General features: G+C 36.2%; 1 protein-coding gene across 6 annotated transcripts in view; it reads right to left on the bottom strand.

Annotated features, from left to right (window-relative positions):
• LOC141428009 (syntaxin-1A-like) overlaps window positions 1–21,643 on the bottom strand; it is a 90,599-nt gene that overhangs the window by 24,958 nt on the left and 43,998 nt on the right. For all 6 annotated transcript variants that reach the window (XM_074087670.1, XM_074087668.1, XM_074087669.1 and 3 more), the window contains exon 3: window positions 8,728–8,827. In XM_074087670.1, the coding sequence (XP_073943771.1) occupies window positions 8,728–8,827 (100 nt within the window). The remainder of the gene's footprint in view (window positions 1–8,727; window positions 8,828–21,643) is intronic.

Here is a 21,643-nt window from a genome sequence, read left to right as displayed (position 1 = left end):
ATGCTGGCTCCTGATTAGTAGATAAATGTATCGTAGTGTGCGTATGCACTCATAGGTAATAAATGTGCATGGGCAGAACTACTACACTGCTAAAAGGTTGCACACTATAATATTTTACACCTATGATGAGTTCTGCGACGTTTCGAGTTTGACAGTTTTAGAGATGTACCATTTATCGAGTGAACTATCGATGTTTCTAAGAGTTGTTATCAGTGCCTATTTTTGGAGGTTGCATTAAATTAAAAAAAATATATATTATTCCAGTTTTCCGCCCACCGGGCCACCGTTTTCTCGTTCTCGCTCGAAATAATCCCTAAAACGTATTACAAACTCCCGACTCCGGGAGTTCAAAACAGTCTTTTTAGACCGTTTCGGCATTTCGCCAAAAAATAACAACAAACTTAACGAGAAACAGTAACAAAAGTCAACAATAATAATAACAGGAATGAACAATAACAAAATACAATGCTAAGAAAATGCAACGGAAACTCAACTCGTTTACAAGGCAGACGCACTCGAACTGACAGTGATACTGACAAGCACTGGCCACAAGATGGCTGCGGCCGCATTCCAAATAGCCGCGTTTACAAAATATTGCCAGTTTTGTTTAAATTTTTTAAAATATCTTAGTGTTCATTGTTATTGAATAATGAACCGCGGCAATTGCCGATAATGTTGTGTCACGTCACTACTCTGTTCCGTTTCACACATTGCGTCATTTAAAAAATATATATTTTTCTATCGTATTCGATGGATTTTATTTAATGGACACTGATATTGCTACACATTTAAAAAAGTGCAGTTTATCATGTTTTTGATTATTTTGCTTTAAAATAGAAATTATTTTTAAAAAATATTTTGCGAACATAGTATGAGTAATTCGGAAAATTTTCAAGTGTCACAGAACTCATCGTAGGTGAAAAATACAATAGTATTGTAAGCGATTAGGAAGAAAAGTAGGGCGCGTCTTCGTTGTAGGCGCGATCTATAATAATATTATTAAACCAAGATAATTTTCAATTCACATTAAACCAATGCCGATATCTGTATGTTTATGGGGCAAATACAGATCGTAGTCAAACTTTTCTACAAATACGTGAGTGGCCCGTTTATTTATTTCAATGTGGTCCTTTCCTTTTATCACGAATTAAACTTAAATGGAAGGTAGGTATTTTACGTCACCTATTCAAGGTTAGAGAATTGCCGACAAAATCCTAGCAAAGTAATCCAGACAGTAAATAACTACAACAGAGCTTTACTGCACGTTCATCGATAAGAAACTTCAGTCATTATGTTTCGGCCAGACAGGTTTCGGGACCTTCGTCTCGGGACCAAAGTTTTGCTAACATTGGTAATCGCTTTAACAATCGCCTTCAGCTTCATGCCTATTACAGTGAATCCCTAAACCGCGAATCACTTTTTGTGAAATACTAAGACTGTTTATAAATTAAGATATGTACAACTAGTTAAGTAGTACCAATGATAATTCATAGTTCATTGAGTAGTACACAAATGCTTGCTTATTCATAAGGAAGTTTATTAAAAAGTTCTTCACATAAAATAAATTTCAGCAGAATACGTATGCAAGTCGGAAAAACGCGCGTAATTTCATAGAGACAACAATTTAGGAGTTGAAATAGTTCGTTTTCAGTCAACGGATGTTATTAAAGCATATCGTCACTTCTTTGAAAAAATCTCGTATCTAAAATCAATATGTCAACAAAATTGAACCTTGATGTATTAATAAATAAAGTTCACTCAGAAAAATTATCTATTTTGAGCTAAGAGTTTTTTTAAAAGTAGTGACGATATTGTAGCATCTTTAGAAAGTCTCTATTAATATAAGACACAAGGATAGTTTTTTAAACAGGGGGGTTTTTGGGATCTTTGATAATATGACCTTCTTTGACTTCTTTTTATTGTTTTTGAGATTGAAATGGAAGTCTAGTGACGACCACCAGGGGGCTTGCACGCTATCGATTAATGCGGATATAAAGCGTTTCATCATTGTTATACTCGCATACTAGCTGTGATTAAAAAAGGGTAAATGACTTATGCCAGCTACGAAAGCTAGAATACTAGGTCCACAGGAGATAATGCGGATTGAGATATACGATTGATCTAAATAAAATAAAAAAACATTTCATAAATATAATAAGAATACATTATGAATGATCCATTTTTAGGTGTCGACTTTATTGGATGGTAGATAAATTAATGACTGTTTATTTCCGCAATAAGATAAATCCCGCTGTCACCGACAGGCGCAGGCTCGTCCGCGATAACGGCAAATGAGAGAAAAATTACCTACGTCCCAAGACTCCCGGCAGCACTCGCTTCCGGAGCGAACTTATCGGCTTATAAAGATTTGAGTCGTCCTCATATTAATGTGAGCGGCCGTATTGACTCGGCAAAGCTTCGAGAGCTTCGGGTAATATCAACTGCCTTCACTCCACAAGCACAATGAATCGTCAATCTCTGCTCATATTTGTTACGTGACAATGACAATGGTAATGATAAATGACTTTTTTTTAAACTACCATTTATATGTAGAGGTAAAACAAAGTTCCTCCGTTATAGTATACACGAAATACAGAACTGCGAAAACAAAAATATAACTTATTTTTCCTTATTTCATAAATTTGTCACGTACAACAAATGTTTTCAAGAAAATGAATGTGTTTATAATTGAATACTTCTTGGATCAACTAGTCCATCGGCTATTTATTCTATGAGCAGGTGTGGATGGCGCCTAGCGATAATTGGATTTTTCCAGTCATTCACGCAGCAACATCCCGTTATATTTATTACGTGCGGCAAGTACTGCCCGTGGGAGACCACAGAACAGACCCTCAATCACTGCACAGACCCTTTAAGCCGGCTTTATAATGTGAAAGGCCTATTTCGTTCAAGATTGTAGCAAACAAAATGAACAAAGAAGGCCAGCGTTTTCGAGAAAAAATGCTGGGATGGCTTCGTCGTCGGTTGACGAGATCGTATTGTATACAAAAATGAAATATAGTTTTTACAGCCATGTTTGTTGCGAATCTACTTACTCTACATGTAGTTATCAGGCCTAGGTATGATTATAAAAAAAACAAGTAGGTTGTACATGGTAATGTACGCTTGGTAACTCAGGATAAAACACCAACATTACAGTTACAAATACGGAGAACCCATCCCGCACGCCATGATTTCATTAAGTATCTATTCCTGCCTAAACTAAACCGCTTTCATTGGAGTACACGGAAATCGCATTTCCTCTCCAAGTAAACGATCGCATGACAAAATACGATCAGCAATTTATAGGCGTCGATTACTTCACGTGTGTACAGTCACGTGCATTGATCTACAAAAATGTATCTTTTAAATTAATCAAATGTGAAAGTACCTTATTGTAAGGAAATAAAAAGGAAATTACATTTTTTTTTATTTTATCCAATGATTCAAATTTTAGTTACTGTACTATATTTTATTTTACAATTTATTTAGTGTCTGAATAACAGAGCCTTGCTCGGTGTTTTTTTTTATAATCGTGTTTTATGGAGAAGATGCATGTTTAAATAAGCATTTGAAGAACAACGTAAAGTAAAAAAAAAAACTTGACGTCAGAATAACGTCACGAAATCTTGTGATGAAAAAATCGTAATTTTGTAACTATATCGAAACTTGCTATTGGATCCAACAACAAAGATTATCTGACTTTTTATCACCTTTTATCAACTTTTTGAGAAATAGTCATATGGCTTTGTTTGTTCTTTCTATTTACTTAGATTTTAATATAAGTTTTCAAGTTTATTTAAGAAGAAAAGTATGATTTAGCAAAAAATTACACCACACTATAAAAACCGGCCAAGAGCGTGTTGGACACGCCCAAAATAGGGTTCCGTAGCCATTACGAAAAAATTAAGTAATATTTTTCTAAGGATTTCGTATTTTATACAGAATCTTTCAAGTTTAGGTATATTTTATACCTTAGGCTGCTATTTACTCTTAAACTACTAATAATTCTCAAGCAAGCTTAGCCGTTACAGTTTTCCTTGAAAGTGTTGGTGTTGCAGATATTTATGGGCGGTGGTGATCTCTTACTTACCACCAGGAGACCGATTTGCTCGTTTGCCTTCCAGTCGAATAAAAAAAAAGTTTGATATACTTACTACCATCCTGAATTTTTTCAAATTTTTCCACCCACCAGTTTAGATTTTAGAGGGGAGGAGACGCTCGATTTTCATGAAAATTTGCACTTTAAAGTTGAATATTTCGCAAACAAATCACTGAATCGAAAAATCGTCTTAGCAAACCCCTAATGGTTTTAAAAGACCAACGATACCCCACACTATAGGGTTGGATGAGAAAAAAAATCACCCCCACTTTACGTGTATGGGAGGTACCCTAAAATAAAATATTTTAGAATTTTTTATTGTACTATTTTGTCGGCATAGTTTACATATATATCCGTGCAAAATTACAGCTTTCTGGCATTGATAGTCCCTGAGCAAAGCCGCGGATGGACGGACAGACAGACAGACATGGCGAAACTATAAGGATTCCGTTTTTGCCATTTTGGCTCCGGAACCCTAAACAAGGGTTACTCTTCAGTTTTATCGGTAAAACGAAAATAAAACATAGTTTTTTTAGGGAAACTCCTATTTTCTTTTAGGAAGTATGTTGTATGTTTATGTGGTTAGAGCATAGGTAATTTGACATATTAAATCTCGCATGCGAACTCGAAGAAAACGATAAGAAATACAAATAGAATAACCTTGCGAGTGTGGTATAGTACTGTAAAAGAACATGCACTATACGACTTGTTTATTGTAGAAACTCAAGAAAGATGACTAGATTAGCCGGTAGGTAATTTACATAAGTATCAACTGTAATTCAACGACATTACGCAGACGACATCTGTTACTCGTACTAATCGTCTTCACGCTACACTTAGTCGAAAATGCGCGTATTCGCAATTAGCGTAGCCATCGCTCCAAACCAGTAGACTGGTGGGAACAGACCACAATTGCCTTAGTTTCGGTCTTCAATCAAGTTAATTACCCCTTTCAGTATCATTAGCTCACCCTATCCAAGTCTTATAAATAATAAGGCAGCAATGTAAAAGCCTGTTACTTAAAATAACACACCAGGAAAATTTGTTACGAACATGGAAAGCTTTTCAGCTGACGCCGTAACACGTCGTGCATTTTATTTAGCCGGGCGTTAATGTGGATTTGTATATGGTGAAATAAATGTATATATAATACATAATAATGAAGCGTTTCATTCATATCTAATTTGGGAAGAATCTACATATGATAACAGTTTTGAAAGTTACTATTTATCATATTAAGGATGGATTAACAAAGCTTACAAAATGTCAAGTATAGAAAGGGCTCTCCCCGAGAAGCAACATTGTTGTTTCAGGACGCGGTCCCTGGCGGAACATTAGAACCGCCATTTTCCCGCTACATAGTACAGCAGGTAGAGACTTCAAAAGTAAGTATGTGCCCAGACGTTTAGAGATGGCCATCTACGGAATTGAATCGTTATTTCAGTAGTAAAATGTTTGAAATGAAACAGTTGACGAACTCTAGTTTCCCACACTAGCCCTAAAAACATTACTAATGCAGTCAACGCCGCGTAGATAACAGAAATTAATCATTGTACTCGAACAATAAGGGTCAAATGAAAACAAACATCATTTGTAAAGCAAAATACGAAATTAGCTCTGCTTCGAACCATTACACGGCTCATTTCAATGACAAAAGCTGTGATTGTGCTATATCAAGAATCTAAAGTGTCTTTCAAAAGGCGTCTTTAAGAGATTCAGTACCCTATTAATTTATGAATAGAAAATAAATATCCACGCGGCGCGCCTGCCGCCTACATAGGAATCTGATTGTACTATTAATAGAATAATGGACATTTAATATTCGCTCTCGAGTATCAGCTTCAGTATATTTATTTTGAGATACACTTTCATAACCTAACGACAGCACGCGATCAGCGTCCATTCATTAGTAAACTTCAAGGGCGTTAAATGGCCCCTTATTATAAGCGTAAAAAAAGTTATCGTCAGCCTGTTCGATATAACGACAGGCAACGATGGCTTATTCGACGCAATTTAGGTCGGGTCAATTGGTGATCGTGACATTTCTGCCGAGGGTCCGCGGCCGTCGCGAGTGTGGTGTGTCGGTCGTTCAGAGATCAACATCTCGCACCTTGTCAATCTTTCACAATGACAGGATCATAATCTTGACATAAACATAACATATATGTATATCTCATCTATATTAACAGAATAAGTCGTATGACGTTATCTTCTTTGATGGCAGACAAACTTTTTAACTTCCCTGTGACCAGGGAGGCGTCAAATTTATGAGCGAAAGTTAAAATTATATCACTAACTCACACTTTATACGTGAAAACGCGAAGGTACGCGGTAACGCGTAACTTAACAAGGAGACGAAAGGGAGTAAATGGGAGAGTGGGGGCACAATGTCCTCATCGCCGCGGGGCTCTCGTTAATTCGGGCTAATCTCGCGTCAAAATCAGCTCCGACAAAACCTTCACTCATTAGTTATAAAACGGGTACGAATATAACGGCGTTATATTTCGCCGGGTTTATTACAACCAATAAAAACAGGCGATTTTTACACAACTATAGTGTAAATTGGCACGTGAATCAGCTCGAGCGATGTCTAATCAGCAATCATGTGCTAGGTCGTATCGGGGCGTCAACGGTAACTATGAATGGCGTTTATTTAGTTTGCTTCGGTAATCGGCATGTGGTTGAGTCACCGGGTGCGTCATAAAGTCAATGCTGGTGTAGCCGACTAGCCGCAGCCTCCGCCGCCAACGCCTCCCTTCGTCCACGTCTCGCCTACACAACACTTCTCCAATATCTAGTCTCGCTCGTGCTTAAATCTTTATTAAGCAGTGTGACTCCTTTGACCTTAAATAAATAATACACTTGACACCAATTGACCTAGTTCCAAACTAAGCAAAGCTTGTACTATGGATACTAGGCAACGGATTAACATACTTTATAGATAAATGCATACATATTAAACAGCCAAGACCCGAGAACAAACATTCGTATTATTCATACAAATTATCTGCCCCAGCCGGCAATCGAACCAGGGACCTCAAGCTTCATAGTCAGGTTCTCTAACCACTCGGCCATCCGTCGTCAAATATATGAACCGCACTTGTATTTTAATAGTCTGGACATTTGCATACATAATTTTAGTAGTTACTCTAACAACGTCATGCCGCGCATGATATATTAGTAAGTTTCACGATATCAATTACATGTCATAAAACTTATGAGACGTTGATTTTACAAGAAGTGGATTCTAAAACAATTTAACATTATTAGTAGCCATGCACATTAACCGGAAGTAATAATAGTAATAGCACGATATCATGTTGGTTGATAAGGCAGAAAACCGACCAGTGTAGCCAATAAATGGCGACCGGATGGCCAAGTGGTTAGAGAACCTGACTACGAGGCTTGAGGTCCCCCGGGTTCTATTCCCGGCCGGGGCAGATATTTGTATGAATAATACGAATATTTGCTCTCGGGTCTTGGATGTTTACATTGTATTTAAGTAGGTGTGTGTTTATCTATAAGTATAAGTATGTTTATCCGTTGCCTAGTATACATAGTACAAGCTTTGCTTAGTTTGGGACTAGGTCAATTGGTGTCAAGTGTCCCATAATATTTATTTATTAAGATTTGATTCACTCGATACTTACCATACAAATTCAAAATTCAATAATTCAAAGAAGTTCTAGTAAGATGGCCTGGCGGTGAGTTTTAATGGGCGAAATAATAGCTAGAAAATTGTTCTATTCCCAGAAAAAGCCATTACCATCGCTAGGCGAGGGATGCCAAGGGGGTTTGGAATGGAATGATCCCGCAATCTCCCACGACTTCCCACAGAGCCAGATAGAAAAACGCCCCTGCTTCACAGTAAATGCCACCAAGTTCGACATTCAATCAATTCCGTTGAAACAACTTAGCCCCACCTACGTCGCAGTGTGGATGTCTATTGATAGAAAACCCATAACCAGGAGTTTAAAATGTATTTATGAATTGTAACTAGGTACAATAAAAAAAACTTGATAAAAATAAAACAAAAGGCGCTAGCGCCGTTTTCTTCGTAACTATCACATTTAGATCAAGCTAAGAAAGATTAATAAAAAATGTAAAAAAAAACGAAAATAATTTTCAGATCGCTGAACGGCATTCAAACTCGCTCCTCCTGTGGCTTTACACACCAGAGTTGTCATATCAAAAAGACCATTGGGGAATAAAACCAACCAGTCGAAAATCGTAATTACTTGCCATCTATTGCAACTATCAGAAGTCACGTCTGTTACGTTCCAAATTAGATGGAAAGCCGGAAGAAATGATGTACCATTTCTATTATTCTAATAGTTATCATTTGTTTTTATTAGTAATTCGATTACACAACAAACTCCAAGATTTTGATATCAATATGTGCTACTGATAATGAAAAAAAAATTAAGCCTAAGACTATAGTTATGTTATGACCAACATTTTACAATTTCTCCGCGCGCAATTCTGCGTAGAGTACGGAGCGCCGCTCGTTTTCGAATAATTATCTAACATGGTAGGCCCCAAATGGGCAACATTTGAAACGAGTCTGCGTAATGTTACAATAAACATAACAGATTCAAAACAACATAGTAACCAAAATTACGTACTTTCATCTGATTGCGGTGCTGATAGGATGGCGCTGTGCTTCTTCTTGACCTCCTCGACGTTTGCTTGAATCTTGTCTATCATCTCTCGTATCTCCTCCACCTGTAAACAATTATTCGATAGCATAAAAAAAAGTGAAAGTACAGATGTAGGCAAGAACGCACAAGCTAAGATCGTGATATATCAATGACTTTATACAGACTAGCTGTTGCCCGCGACTTCGTATGCAAAAATCCCAAAAATTACATCGTGGTCTTCATTAACGTTGCACAAAAAACAACTGAGCCAAATTTCATAATTCTAAACACAGCGATTGAGATTTCGAGATTTTATTCCGATCCCGTGGGAATATCGGGATAAAAAGTTGCTTTGTTATTCCTGATGTTCAGTTATTACCTATACCATTCTAACAAAATCCATTCAGTAGTTTTGCGTGAAAGAGTAACAAACATCCATACATACACATACATGTTTATACAAACATTCGCGCTTATAATATTAGTAGGATTAGTGCTCTTGCTATTGATGTTCATCATTATTCTACTGCGATCAACACGTGCGTATTGTTGATCGAAGTTATTCTATATTAAACAGATAAAGAGGTGAACATTGTTCGTTTTTATGTAGGAGTAGGAGGTAATCTCTATAAATATTAAGCCAATTTTAAAATTCTTTCATTAAAAGGAAGCTATATACTGTTTCAAATTAACATAGGCTACTTTTTATCACGGGAACGTGCATGTTCCCGAGGGACGCAGACGAAGTTGCAACAGATGAAGTTTTCTGCAGGTCCCCACCTATCCTATTCCTATTTAGCGTACAGTTAGGTTAAGAATGGTATTACTTTTACAAACATAAGTAAATTAAATATTAATAAATTTTATTATTAATTCTAAAGGATGGATGGTGAAGTTCGAAAAATTGGAAAGTATAAGTACCAGTACTTCGTCACCCCCATACTAAAGTTGCGAATCTGCTATTTAGGAAAAAATAGATTTTGAACCCAAGATGATGATCATTGAGTTCAAAATATTATTTTTTGCTTATTAGCAGATTCGCGACTTTAGCATGGGGGTGACGAGTTAATGAAACATATTCGTGTCACAACGAAATGTTTTACAGTCAGTGCATTTGCATGTTTAACACACTTAGTTTGTCAGTAAAAAATCGTTAACAACACATTACGCAGTAAAATAGGTAATTTCTAAAATCTCTTGATAGAAATCGTTGCAGCTATAGCTAGAGTGAAAATAACATTTCACTACAAGAACAAACTAAGGTATCTGCTGTAGAGTGTAGCTGTAGTTAATTACTCATCAAGCTCAAAGCTTTTCCGATGCAGGCTTTGGATGTTCGCTGCGGTAGTTTCTTTCAATCAGGCCCTATACTACGAAGTGCAAAATTCGAACAAAGTATATTGCCATCCCGCTGACGCTTATATTATTTAATAGTACCTGGGCGACCGAGCTTTGGTCGGGCTAAAACTCGAACACAAGCGTTTCCCCAGAGATAAGACCAAGCTAGATCGATTTTTCATCCCCGAAAACCCCTACATACCAAATTTCATCGAAATCGTTGGAGCCGTTGCCGAGATTCTAATTATATATAGGTAAACAAGAATTGCTCGTTTAAAGGTATTAGATAGATGAGAATGAGAGGGACAGTATGACACGTACTGCGATTTTCGAATAACGTAGTAGCCCTCCCAGGTTGTCGGTACAGTCAGAATAAGACCAGCAGAACCTACATAAATGATGAGTACACACAATGAATTGAATTCAGTGCAGTTATGTATGTATGACATAGCCTCTAAAATCAGAGGATCGTGGGTTCGAATCCAGGCTCGTTTCCTGTGAGTTTATGTGCAAAATAACATGTTTTTTTTTCCAACGAATGAAAACATAGTGACGAAACTTCCAACATATTTGACTGTAAAGTTCCTAAAACTACTGCCCAAGCGCTCTATTTCGGAGAAGAGGCCTGGCCCAGCAATGGGTGGGACGTATAATAGGACATTTGAGTCAAACCGAGGCATGAACTTGTTAACTTGTGGTTGCGGAGTGGCAAGGTAATTCTTGGTTTCAGAATGAATACGGAAAGTTTCACAAAATCTGTTTATCTATCTGTCTATAAAAATCTATACTCAACGGCATAAAATGTGGCCCACTCGACATATAAAATTACCTATTCCTGCATACATTTGAGGGCCAGATTTTTTGCCGCTCAGTATATCTATCTAGTATCTAAATATTTATCAAGTTCAAATAGAAAAGTAATAAATCATTCCATTTTTACTAGCTTGCACTTTCAGTTTCAGCTTTAAATTTTTATTCTGAATGTTCAACTTGAAAACTAGATAGCGCACAAATCCTGGCTGACAGCCCGCTCAACAGCCTGGAACAAATTTTCAGTTAACACCCTATATTAGCACTTTGAAATTTTGTAAGTTTACATACGACTTATACCTAATAATAACATTATGAATTATTCGAGTTATATATCGCACCACATAGATTAGACTGTTTTTTGCTTTTAATTAGCTTTCCAATTTATCAAACACTCAACAATTATAACTTTCCATATAGCTTTTATATTCTGTAAATAACTCAATCATAAATATCAATAATCATCATAATATCATAATCATTCTAAAAGTCAACTGATGGTTCTTGAATCGAGACTTCCGGGTGTTAATTTATACATTAGACTCGGTTAAACGCTTCCCTGGCATCGGTCCAGCCTTAGGAGCTACGGGGGATGAGTTACACGAAAACAAAATTCCAAAATTTCTAGAATACCTAAAAATACTTTCAGTAAGGTATTTCGTAAAACAGGAAAATATTATGCCCGGTGTAGCATATAGTTAAGTACTACACATCAAAGAAAGCATTATTCTTCATGAGATGGAGCTGAAAGGTTCAGAACGAGACGGTATTAAAAGAGTACATTTATGAAGATTTTCAGTATTACTTCAAGATATCAAGGATTCAATTTAAAGTAGCTACTTTTTCCACACATTTAAATTTGATTGGATGACCTTTTTTTTCATAAAAAGAAGTTTATTATTTTAAATGTAATAATTATTTGTAAAGCAAATTTAATATATATTTTATAAAGTTATTATTATTCTATGCTTTATTAGTAGCTTTATACAAATCACACAAACCAAAATAAAAAGTCAACTTCAATAAATTCGCCGAATTGGCTAAATTCATCAATTCACAGTAGGTACAGACTGATTTAAATTGATAATTTACTTTGCCAATTTGTCAAACAAACAGATTCGAGTCCGTGAAACGTAAGTTGAGGGGCGTGGAGTTTTGTGTTGGCAGTTCAGCAAATTCCATTACAAAAAGATGGTTCTACATTTTCTCTTAAGTAAGAGCAACATTGTCTCGAGTTCATTGCTTAGTGTGCTATCAATTCAGCGAAAAAAGACATGTTTTCAATTGTATACACGTATCATCATTACCATCTTATTTTGTTCTGCCTTCCAAAGTAATAAAGACATACGCAACAGCCCGAACGCAATTTCTCCGGACTTTCTTATGTGGCAACACTTGTATCTGCCAAACATTTTCTTTTTCCTTATCTTTCGCACTTCAAACTTTCCTCATCTATTGTCTCTCCCGGTACATTCCGGTCGATAAAAAGCAGTGTGGTCGTAAATGTGAGTCACCAATTAATCATATTACCGCGATAACCACTATCGGCCGGCAACCGCTTGATATCTCGCTGCTATTGTTACAAGTGCTGAAGCTCGCCATACCATGCAGCATCATTAGATTCGTGTTTGTTTTGAAATCACTACTTGTTGCAGATATAATTTAACATTCAGCACAGAATTGGGAGGGTTTCTTCGTAAGTCGAAATACTTAGGACAAAACCGGGTTCGCGTCCAATTTGAAAGTATTTCTTTCGCAGCAAAAAGTGAACGGATAAGAAGAAAAACTTGGGAGGGTAAACATTTATTTAGATGACATTGGACCAGTCTATGTACATTTGTGTGAAATATTTTTTTTGTTATATATATGTTAATTTATTTACTTGTCATTCTATCTAATCGAAGTGAAAAGTGTGATTACGGACAATTCGAAATATTGTGGAAATGGGCAATATCTACTTGGATAAACGCGCGCTCAATATAGCTAATTAAACTAATTTACTTAGAAGCGTAGGTCTTTACTTCTGGGAATTCAAATTCCCATTTCATTGTCTGAGCTACGGTCTTCCTGGCCAATTACTGTGAATATTCCAGAGCGCTGAAATTGACCGGAACGCAAATTTTAATTCTGCCCCTCGTTATTTTAAAATCATGCGGGTTGTTCCATAAATTTTCCTGTTTTATAAACGTCGTGTTTTAAATAAATAAACCATAAGTCTTCGTTTGTGTACATTCGTGATAAATTTGTCAGTCGTCGTGGGTTTGATCAGGGGCGTCAGAGGATTGTTGAGGGCGCGGTTAGGGTTACGATTCCTATATTGTTGATACTTTTGCTTCACTACGACGACTAAGTCGCGTATTTACTCCGTGCTTCACTACGAGCTAGTATTTGTATTAGATCATGCGAGCGCTAAGTGTACCTCCGTGTCAGCTTAGGCAAAAATGCTTTCGTACCTATGTGCTCTACAGGCTGTTCTCTACAGTCGATTGAGTTTTAGTAAATTTATTAAAATGTAAAATAGGTTGAAAATGTAAAAAATATTATATACCTACTTCTTAACTCGCGAGATCTACAGATCACAGAAACACTACTAAAGTAATTTTCCTTTATTAATAGATATATCCGATTATAGAGCTTACCCGTGGAAGAGATCTTGTTATTTTAAATAACATTTTGTTCCATTACACAAATAATTATATTAGTTGTAATTTTCTACACTGTGGCCTTCTCTCTAAAGAGGAGAGGAGAGGATTAGTGATTGATTATCCAAAACTAATCACTTTCACAACTAAATAAACTACAATTTAGATTTAATTTAGTAGGTATGAAGTTTTTAAGTTGGGTAATTAGTTTATAGTTAAGTTTTATATGGTTATTTTTTTCTTAAATTCTTGTATTGAAATATATCAATAATTATATTAAACTAAGATAAGATAAGATAAGATAAATATACTGAGAATCTGTTCAAAAATCTGAACACGGCATGGAATAATTTGAAACGTATTAGGTCACGCCAATTTTCGCGCAAAATCAAATTACGTAACGGTTAAAGTAAACGTTGTTTCAACGCGTGGGAATCGATTTCGAGTTTAATGCACTTGGTCGATAAATAAACAGGCCGACTCAGCAAACGTATTGTTGTAATATGGGTCACGTAGAACAAGCACAGCCTCGCATTGTACGGCGATGGCTTCGAATCGAGCGAATTATAGCAGAGCAGAGATGTAATTAAACTATTGGCTTAGCACTTCAGAGTCCGACTGTAGATTTTTGCAACCAAACCTAATATTATTCGATGACTATCCATCCATACTAATATAATAAATGCGAAAGTGTGTATGTTTGTCCGTCTTACACGTCGAAACGGAGCGACGGATCGACGTGATTTTTGGCATAGAGATAGTTTATGGGCCAGAGTGACATGGCTACTTTTTATCCCGAAAAAATGCACAGTTCCCGAGGGAACAGCGCGCGATAACCGAATTGCCGCGGGCAAAAGCTAGAGTGAATACAGGCACTTTTTAGGGACCTCAAAAGAAACGGAACCCTTATAGGATCACATCTGTCTGTCTGTCTTTTTCCGTGGAGGTATCAAGCTGAAATTCATATCAAATACTCAGGTCTACTGTCCCTTAGAGCTGTGAATAAGCCAACGCAATCAAAAGATACAGCCGTTTATGCTGCAAATTTTCGACACTCACAAGGGAATCAACACCTACAGGGTACAGGGGTAGGGGGTAGGGTATATGTATTTATTTTTATGGGCAATAAATGTTTTTTTCTTTCTTTTTTTTTTCTTTACTTCCCGGGAACTCAGAATCATGAAATTTGGTACGAAGCAACCTCTTATAGCACAGATAAAGGAAAAGCATATTTTTTTAGTTATATCATAATAATAAGAATATTTGTACGGAACCCTCGATGCGCGAGTCCGACTCGCCAATACCGAAACTAAATCGGAACGTCAAAACTCGCCGAGACCGAAAGCGAAACCGAATGTTCGGTGAGCGAGACACACTATCTGCACTGCTTGTAACCAGATAACCTCAGAATCATCGAATTTACATTCCACTATCGTAGCGACAGAGTACGTTAGCACATCTCACATAATAACATGTAAATGAACAGCACGATTATGATGAATACCCAGCACAGCGTGAATTTTTATCACACAAAGTGTAGTGTTCTGGATTAAATGAAAAGGCATGAAGTTCGCGTATTCCTAGCACGAAAAGAACCGCCGTAGAGTGTTTGGGGTTAGAGGGACTGCCGGCCGTACATACGGAATTACATCGACGAGACGAGTGTCTGCAATACTAGCGCTATTCTCATCTCGTAGGTCATCCATCAAGTTAAAGGAATAGCTCTGACATCACTGTAACCGCCTGTCGCGTTGTGAGTCAAACCGATTCATAATAACGTCACGAGTCACGACTGTGTTAACGACATTATGTACTTCGTATTATGGATTTATAGCGTGCATTGTTAGAGATAAGGTTACGTTTAAATAGCAACAAACAAAACAAGGTTTACCTACTTTTAATATAGTTTCAGCTCAGACTGTAACTTGTAAACATTTGTCACTGAATTATCTTAGAGATATCTACATTGTACGTCAATGGATACCTAGTATAAAACAAGATTCAACATCCATCAAGAAATTTAGAAGCCAGCAAGCAAACAGTTGTTGTTTTATACCACGTATCGAAACGGGTATTGCTTAGATTTTGCATGAAAATACGGTCTAACAAGAAGCGTCCTTTAGATTAAGAGAACGATATAGCAACGAAGGCCTGTCTCGAGGTAAGACAGGTCGACTTACAGGGGACAGAATTGCGCCAAGGTTGGATTATAACATGCTACCGGGGATGAATAGGATCAGTCATATTTGCATGCTAATAAGTCTAATAACGTACTCGTAGCATTGCCACAAGATTTTAATATCTTCTACATGTCATATTTTATATTTTTATGTGAAATGAAATATCTTTTACACTTTAAAATCATGAAAATGTATGTTGAGATATATATGGGTACGTTATATGAACACAACCAATTATCTACATGAAAATCGGTAACCTCCTCGAGACAAATGAATTATGCCTTAGAATATTGTATTCGACGAATTTCAAAGGTTGTCATTTTTATTCTTTAATTACGCAGGTGTATAACAAGGCTAACTCGTGAATTTCTTAAACATTTCTATAATGACATTGACTCGTTGGTTACAAAACCATCCACGGATTCGGAAAAATTCGGAATTTTCTCTAATCAAAGCGGTATCTATTTCAATCTCAAAAGTCAATATAAATACTTGAATGATTAGTAACATTGAATTTTAATTTTGTTTCCCAACGCACCCACGAAGTTATAACGAACAATCATAAAGTACCATCTCAGGGACAGGGAAAGTTTGTTTTAGTCTGAGTTACGACAGATACAAATTTTTCGCAAGGAAAACTTTGATCGTTTTATGGTAGAAATAACAAATATCAATCTATACTTTTATGGAATGCATTGTACCATTTGTACCATACACAAACAAAACTTTTCCTTCCTCGAAATAAAAATCGGTAATAATTCATTAAATGATTGTAGATTGCAAGAGCATGCATGCTTAGCATGATCCATATAAGCACTAATTGGGGGGCATACGTATTGTTTGCCTGTCGCACTCGCAACAGAATAGAATCTGGCGCGCCACCGTCACTCGGCTTACAAGCCCACCCATTTTGCTCATTTATTATGTCTCCCATTCAGACACACCATCCCTCCGATTTATGAAAAGAGACGTTTACTCTGTCAAACAAAATTGGAAATTTAAAACAAGGATATCATTTTCTTTGGCGTAGAGTAATGTGTGGGAACCAAAAAGGAGAACGTATTTATGCGTTTATAAGTATACTATCTTTTGCCCGCGACTTCGTCCGCGTGGAATAGTAATTTTGGAAAGTACCTATTTAACTTTTTTGTTTTTTAGGATACCTATTCTGCAAATAATACCTACATATAGAAACTTCTGCGGTTTACTGAAAATAACATATTTTACTAAACAATTTTTTTGTTTTTCCATTTTTTGGTAAAACAAATATTTTGCGGGTAGTCACTTTAGCGATACGACGTGTATTAATTCTACCCTAACACAAAAATATTAATCTTCATAATGAAACTCTTGGCACCTTACGTCCTTTAGTGCAAGTTAGGAGCGTAGTATTATATGAAGACGGCGTTTTTACTATCATACCTGTGGCGTATTACCTTACATTACTATAAAATAAATAGACACATCGCCGGAAGTGCGGGTAGCGCGGGTGCTATTGAGAGTTCTGGGGCAGTTGTGCTTTGTCAGGCAACCGGAGCGGACCGTACTTGCGGCAATGAGCTAAACCCCAAAAGGTGTTTAATTTCTACCATTAACTAACCCTGTGACGAGACGTCACAATACCTACACATGTTTCCGCTAAATATACTTAAGGAGCGTTTTTACTATCATACCTACACATGTTTCCGCTAAATATACTTAAGGAGCGTAGTATTATATGAAGACGGCGTTTTTGCTATCATACCTACACATGTTTCCGCTAAATATACTTAGTATTATATGAAGACGGCGTTTTTGCTATCATACCTACACATGTTTCCGCTAAATATACTTAAGGAGCGTGGTATTATATGAAGACGGCGTTTTTACTATCATACCTACACATGTTTCCGCTAAATATATTTAAGGAGCGTAGTATTATATGAAGACGGCGTTTTTGCTATCATACCTACACATGTTTCCGCTAAATATACTTAAGGAGCGTAGTATTATATGAAGACGGCGTTTTTGCTATCATACCTACACATGTTTCCGCTAAATATACTTAAGGAGCGTAGTATTATATGAAGACGGCGTTTTTACTATCATACTATCCGCTAAATATACCTGAAGACGGCGTTTTTACTATCATACCTACACATGTTTCTGCTAAATATACTTAAGGAGCGTAGTATTATATGAGGACGGCGTTTTTGCTATCATACCTACACATATTTCCGCTAAATATATTTAATATAATAAATTTGCTTGGTCATCCCCATATTTTCAAGTAGGTCGAAATTTCGAAAGTGCCAGAATAAATAATTTTTAGGGTTTCGTACCTCAAAAGGAATAAAAAACCGGCCAAAAGCGTGTCAGACACGCCCAAAATAGGGTTCCGTAGCCATTACAAAAAATTAAGTAATATTTTTCTAAGGATTTCGTATTTTATACGGAATCTTCCAAGTTTAGGTAATAATTCTCAAGCAAACTTAGCCGTTATAGTTTTCCTTGAAAGTTTGATATACTTACTACCATCCTGATTTTTTTCAAATTTTTCCACCTAGCTGCTATTTAAGAGTAAAACTATTAATAATTCTCAAGCAAACGTAGCCGTTATAGTTTTCCTTAAAAGTTTGATATACTTACTAACATCCTGATTTTTTTTTTTAATTTTCCACCCACCGGTTTAGATTTTAGAGGAGGGGGACGCTCGATTTCAATGAAAATTTACACTTTAAAGTTGAATATTTCGCCAAAAAAGCAATGAATCGAATAATCGTCTTTGCAAACCCGTAATGGTTTTAAAAGACCTATCCAACGATACCCCACACTACAGGGTTGGATGAGAAAAAAAAACACCCCCACTTTACGTCTATGGGAGGTAGCCTAAAAAAAATTTCTTTTGTTTTTTATTGTACCATTTTGTCGGCATAGTTTACATATATATCTGTGCAAAATTATAGCTTTCTAGCATCCCTGAGCAAAGCCGCGGACGGATGGACAGACAGACAGACAGACATGGCGAAACTATAAAGGTTCCGTTTTTGCCATTTTGGCTCCGGAACCCTAAAAATGGAAACCTTATAGGATCTTTGCTGTCCGTCCGTCCGTCTGTCTGTGAAGACCCTTTATCTCGAAACGCGCGGAAGTATCGAGTTGAAATTAAAACCTTAAACTCATGTGTACAGTTTCGGAAGCTGTGAAAAAATCAAAAGCTATAATAGCTGAATAAGTTATAGGGTACTTCCGGCTGTTCTAGAAACTTGAAATTTTGTATGAAGGTAGCTCTTATAGCACGATCAATAAGAAAAATCTGTAAATCATAATTTTTCATGTCTGACTGTCCTTGTCAATAAGCCATCTAAAATGACCCCACAATGCGGACATTTTTCTAATTAGAGGGGCTCTGCTAACACTGGATATTCATAAAAAACGACTCGCATTTGACCGGTTTTTTTAAATCCTTATCAAATAACTAAACAAAAAGATCGATTTATCTTCGATAATGACGACCTTCCAATTTATTTCTTGTTAAGTGCCAAAATGCCGAGTTTCATAAAGAACCATCGATTTATCTTCGATAATGACGATCTTCCATATAAGTTTTCATCCAAAATTTCATCCCCTCACAGGACGAATTTTCAAAAAACCTTAAAAAATATTTGTTTCTTATTAAGTGCCTAAATGCCAAGTTTTATGGTTTTATCTTCGACAATGACGAACTTCCACCATATAAACTTTCATCCCCTATTTCAACTCTTTTAAGCCTTTTTTCGCGATAAAAGATAGCGTATGTTCTTTCCCAAGGTCTAGTCTATCTCTGTGCCGAATTTTATTAAAATCGGTTCAGCGGTTTAGGCGTGAAAGCGTAACAGACAGACAGACAGAGTTACTTTTGCATTAATAATATTACTAAATATGGATGTTCTTTTATTTTATTTGAAGAAACTTTTTCTACGTTTTATATTTTCGCTAGACAATTTCCCACCTCCCTTTTACCCATTAGAGTTGGATTTTTTTTTAAATGGTGAGTTACATGTTCTGTTTATTCTGTTCAAAAGCCATTTATTAAAAATTCTGAATCATAGTTTCAGAAACACCGTTTTTTCTCATGTAAATTTCCATCCCCCTTTTGAACTCTTTTTTTTTTATTCGACTAGATGGCAAACGAGCAAGTGGGTCTCCTGAGTGGGTGTCTGTCTTTAGGGGTAGAATTATCAAAAAATGTGAAATATGAGCCATGAGTTAATTAAAACGTGTTCTTTTATTTCTCTTCAATTCAATGTTCATTAACTTTTATAAAACTAACCCTAATATAAAAGTTTTCTTCTCAATTCCTAATAACATTTTTCCCATATACCCTTTAAGGGTAGAATTTTCAAAAATGGCAAAAAATGTAACGCATTCTTTTATTTTTTTAATGTTTTCCCAAAATTTCACTGTCACAACTTTAGAAATAACAATTTTACATACTACCGCCCTCCCCCTTTTCACCCCCTTAGGGGATGAATTTACAAAAATCCTTTCTTATCTCGTGTACATGTCATAAAAAAGGAACCTCTGTGCAAAATTTCAGCTTTCTAGGTTCAAGGGTTTGTTCTGGGCGTTGATGAGTCAGTGATGAATCAGGACTTGTATTTTTATATAATGTAGATAGAAGAAGATTGTATTTCAATCCAATTTATGAAAAGTGTAAACAAAGATGCCGTTTACCCGACCATAGACATTTAGTAATGTAAAAACCTAGAACCTAGTGCAAAATAATTAATCTGTTTAGTAAATCGATTAATTTATTAATGTAATAGATCAAAGTATTTTTGTATATTTTATTATTTACACACACACACACACACACACACACACACACACACACGCGCATACGAACATCACGCCTGTATTCCCAAATGGGGTAGGCAGACCACACGAAACGTTCGTTACGGCTTCGGAGCCACTTATGGCAAATACAAAAACGGTACAATAGTGACATGACAGGTTGCTAGCCTGTTGCCTACGGTATACCTTAACTTACTTATCCTTTGTCGCCTCTTACGACATCCACGGAAGAAATGGAACCTAATTCTAACCCGACACCACACAATGTATTTACTTAACCCGACGTTTGGGTAACTATGCTCCTGAATTTAATTTCATTCATAATTCATACTAGGAGGTGTTTGGTGCATTTTTTACACCATCATTGTCATTGCACTCCGTCTTATCACTGTATTCACTATTCACTGTATTTTCCACCATCTCTGCGCTAGTCTATGCTTCAACAGATTATATCCATGTTTCATTCAAGAAATAATGTCAGATTTTGACGAAGATTTTTCAAATAAAAATTAAATATTGAAATCAAGTGAATTTTGGTGAAAATAGTGATTATACGTCTAGTTAAAAGACACGAATTATAGATGAATGTCTTATTGATTCGACCCACTGGATGTTTATACAAGAATTTTGATAAAATCGGTTTGTTTACACTTTATATAAATCGGATTGATAAAAACAATAAATCGCGTTTGAGTAAAAAAACGAAAGTGTTTAAAATCTTAAGGAAATTAAATACTCAGCGGCAAAAAATTTGGCCCACTTTACATACAAAATGGCCTATTTCTGCATACATTTGAGGGCCAGATTTTTTGCCGCTCAGTATAATATGATACTCGTATCTTTTACTATCATACCTTATCTATAATCTAATAATAATTCATAATTAAACACAATTTAACTAACATAATCAAATCGTACGTAACCCAATTAATGAGATGAAATTGCAAGTCGGAAACGGAGCCTTTTTTTTCTAACATCGACCGACATGACACGTTTTCAGTATGCGAATGCGGCTGAATTAGATATTAGTTAGGTACGAGCAACAAACAATATGGATGCAGTGTATGTAACAGCCCTACAGCGAAAAAACAGCGAGCAACAAGCTGAAACTTTTAT

Source organism: Choristoneura fumiferana, chromosome 5, assembly GCF_025370935.1.
Source record: "Choristoneura fumiferana chromosome 5, NRCan_CFum_1, whole genome shotgun sequence".
Taxonomy (NCBI): Eukaryota; Metazoa; Arthropoda; class Insecta; order Lepidoptera; family Tortricidae; genus Choristoneura; species Choristoneura fumiferana.
The sequence above is the reverse complement of the archived record's forward strand: the minus strand, read 5'-3'. Positions and strand labels throughout refer to the sequence as shown.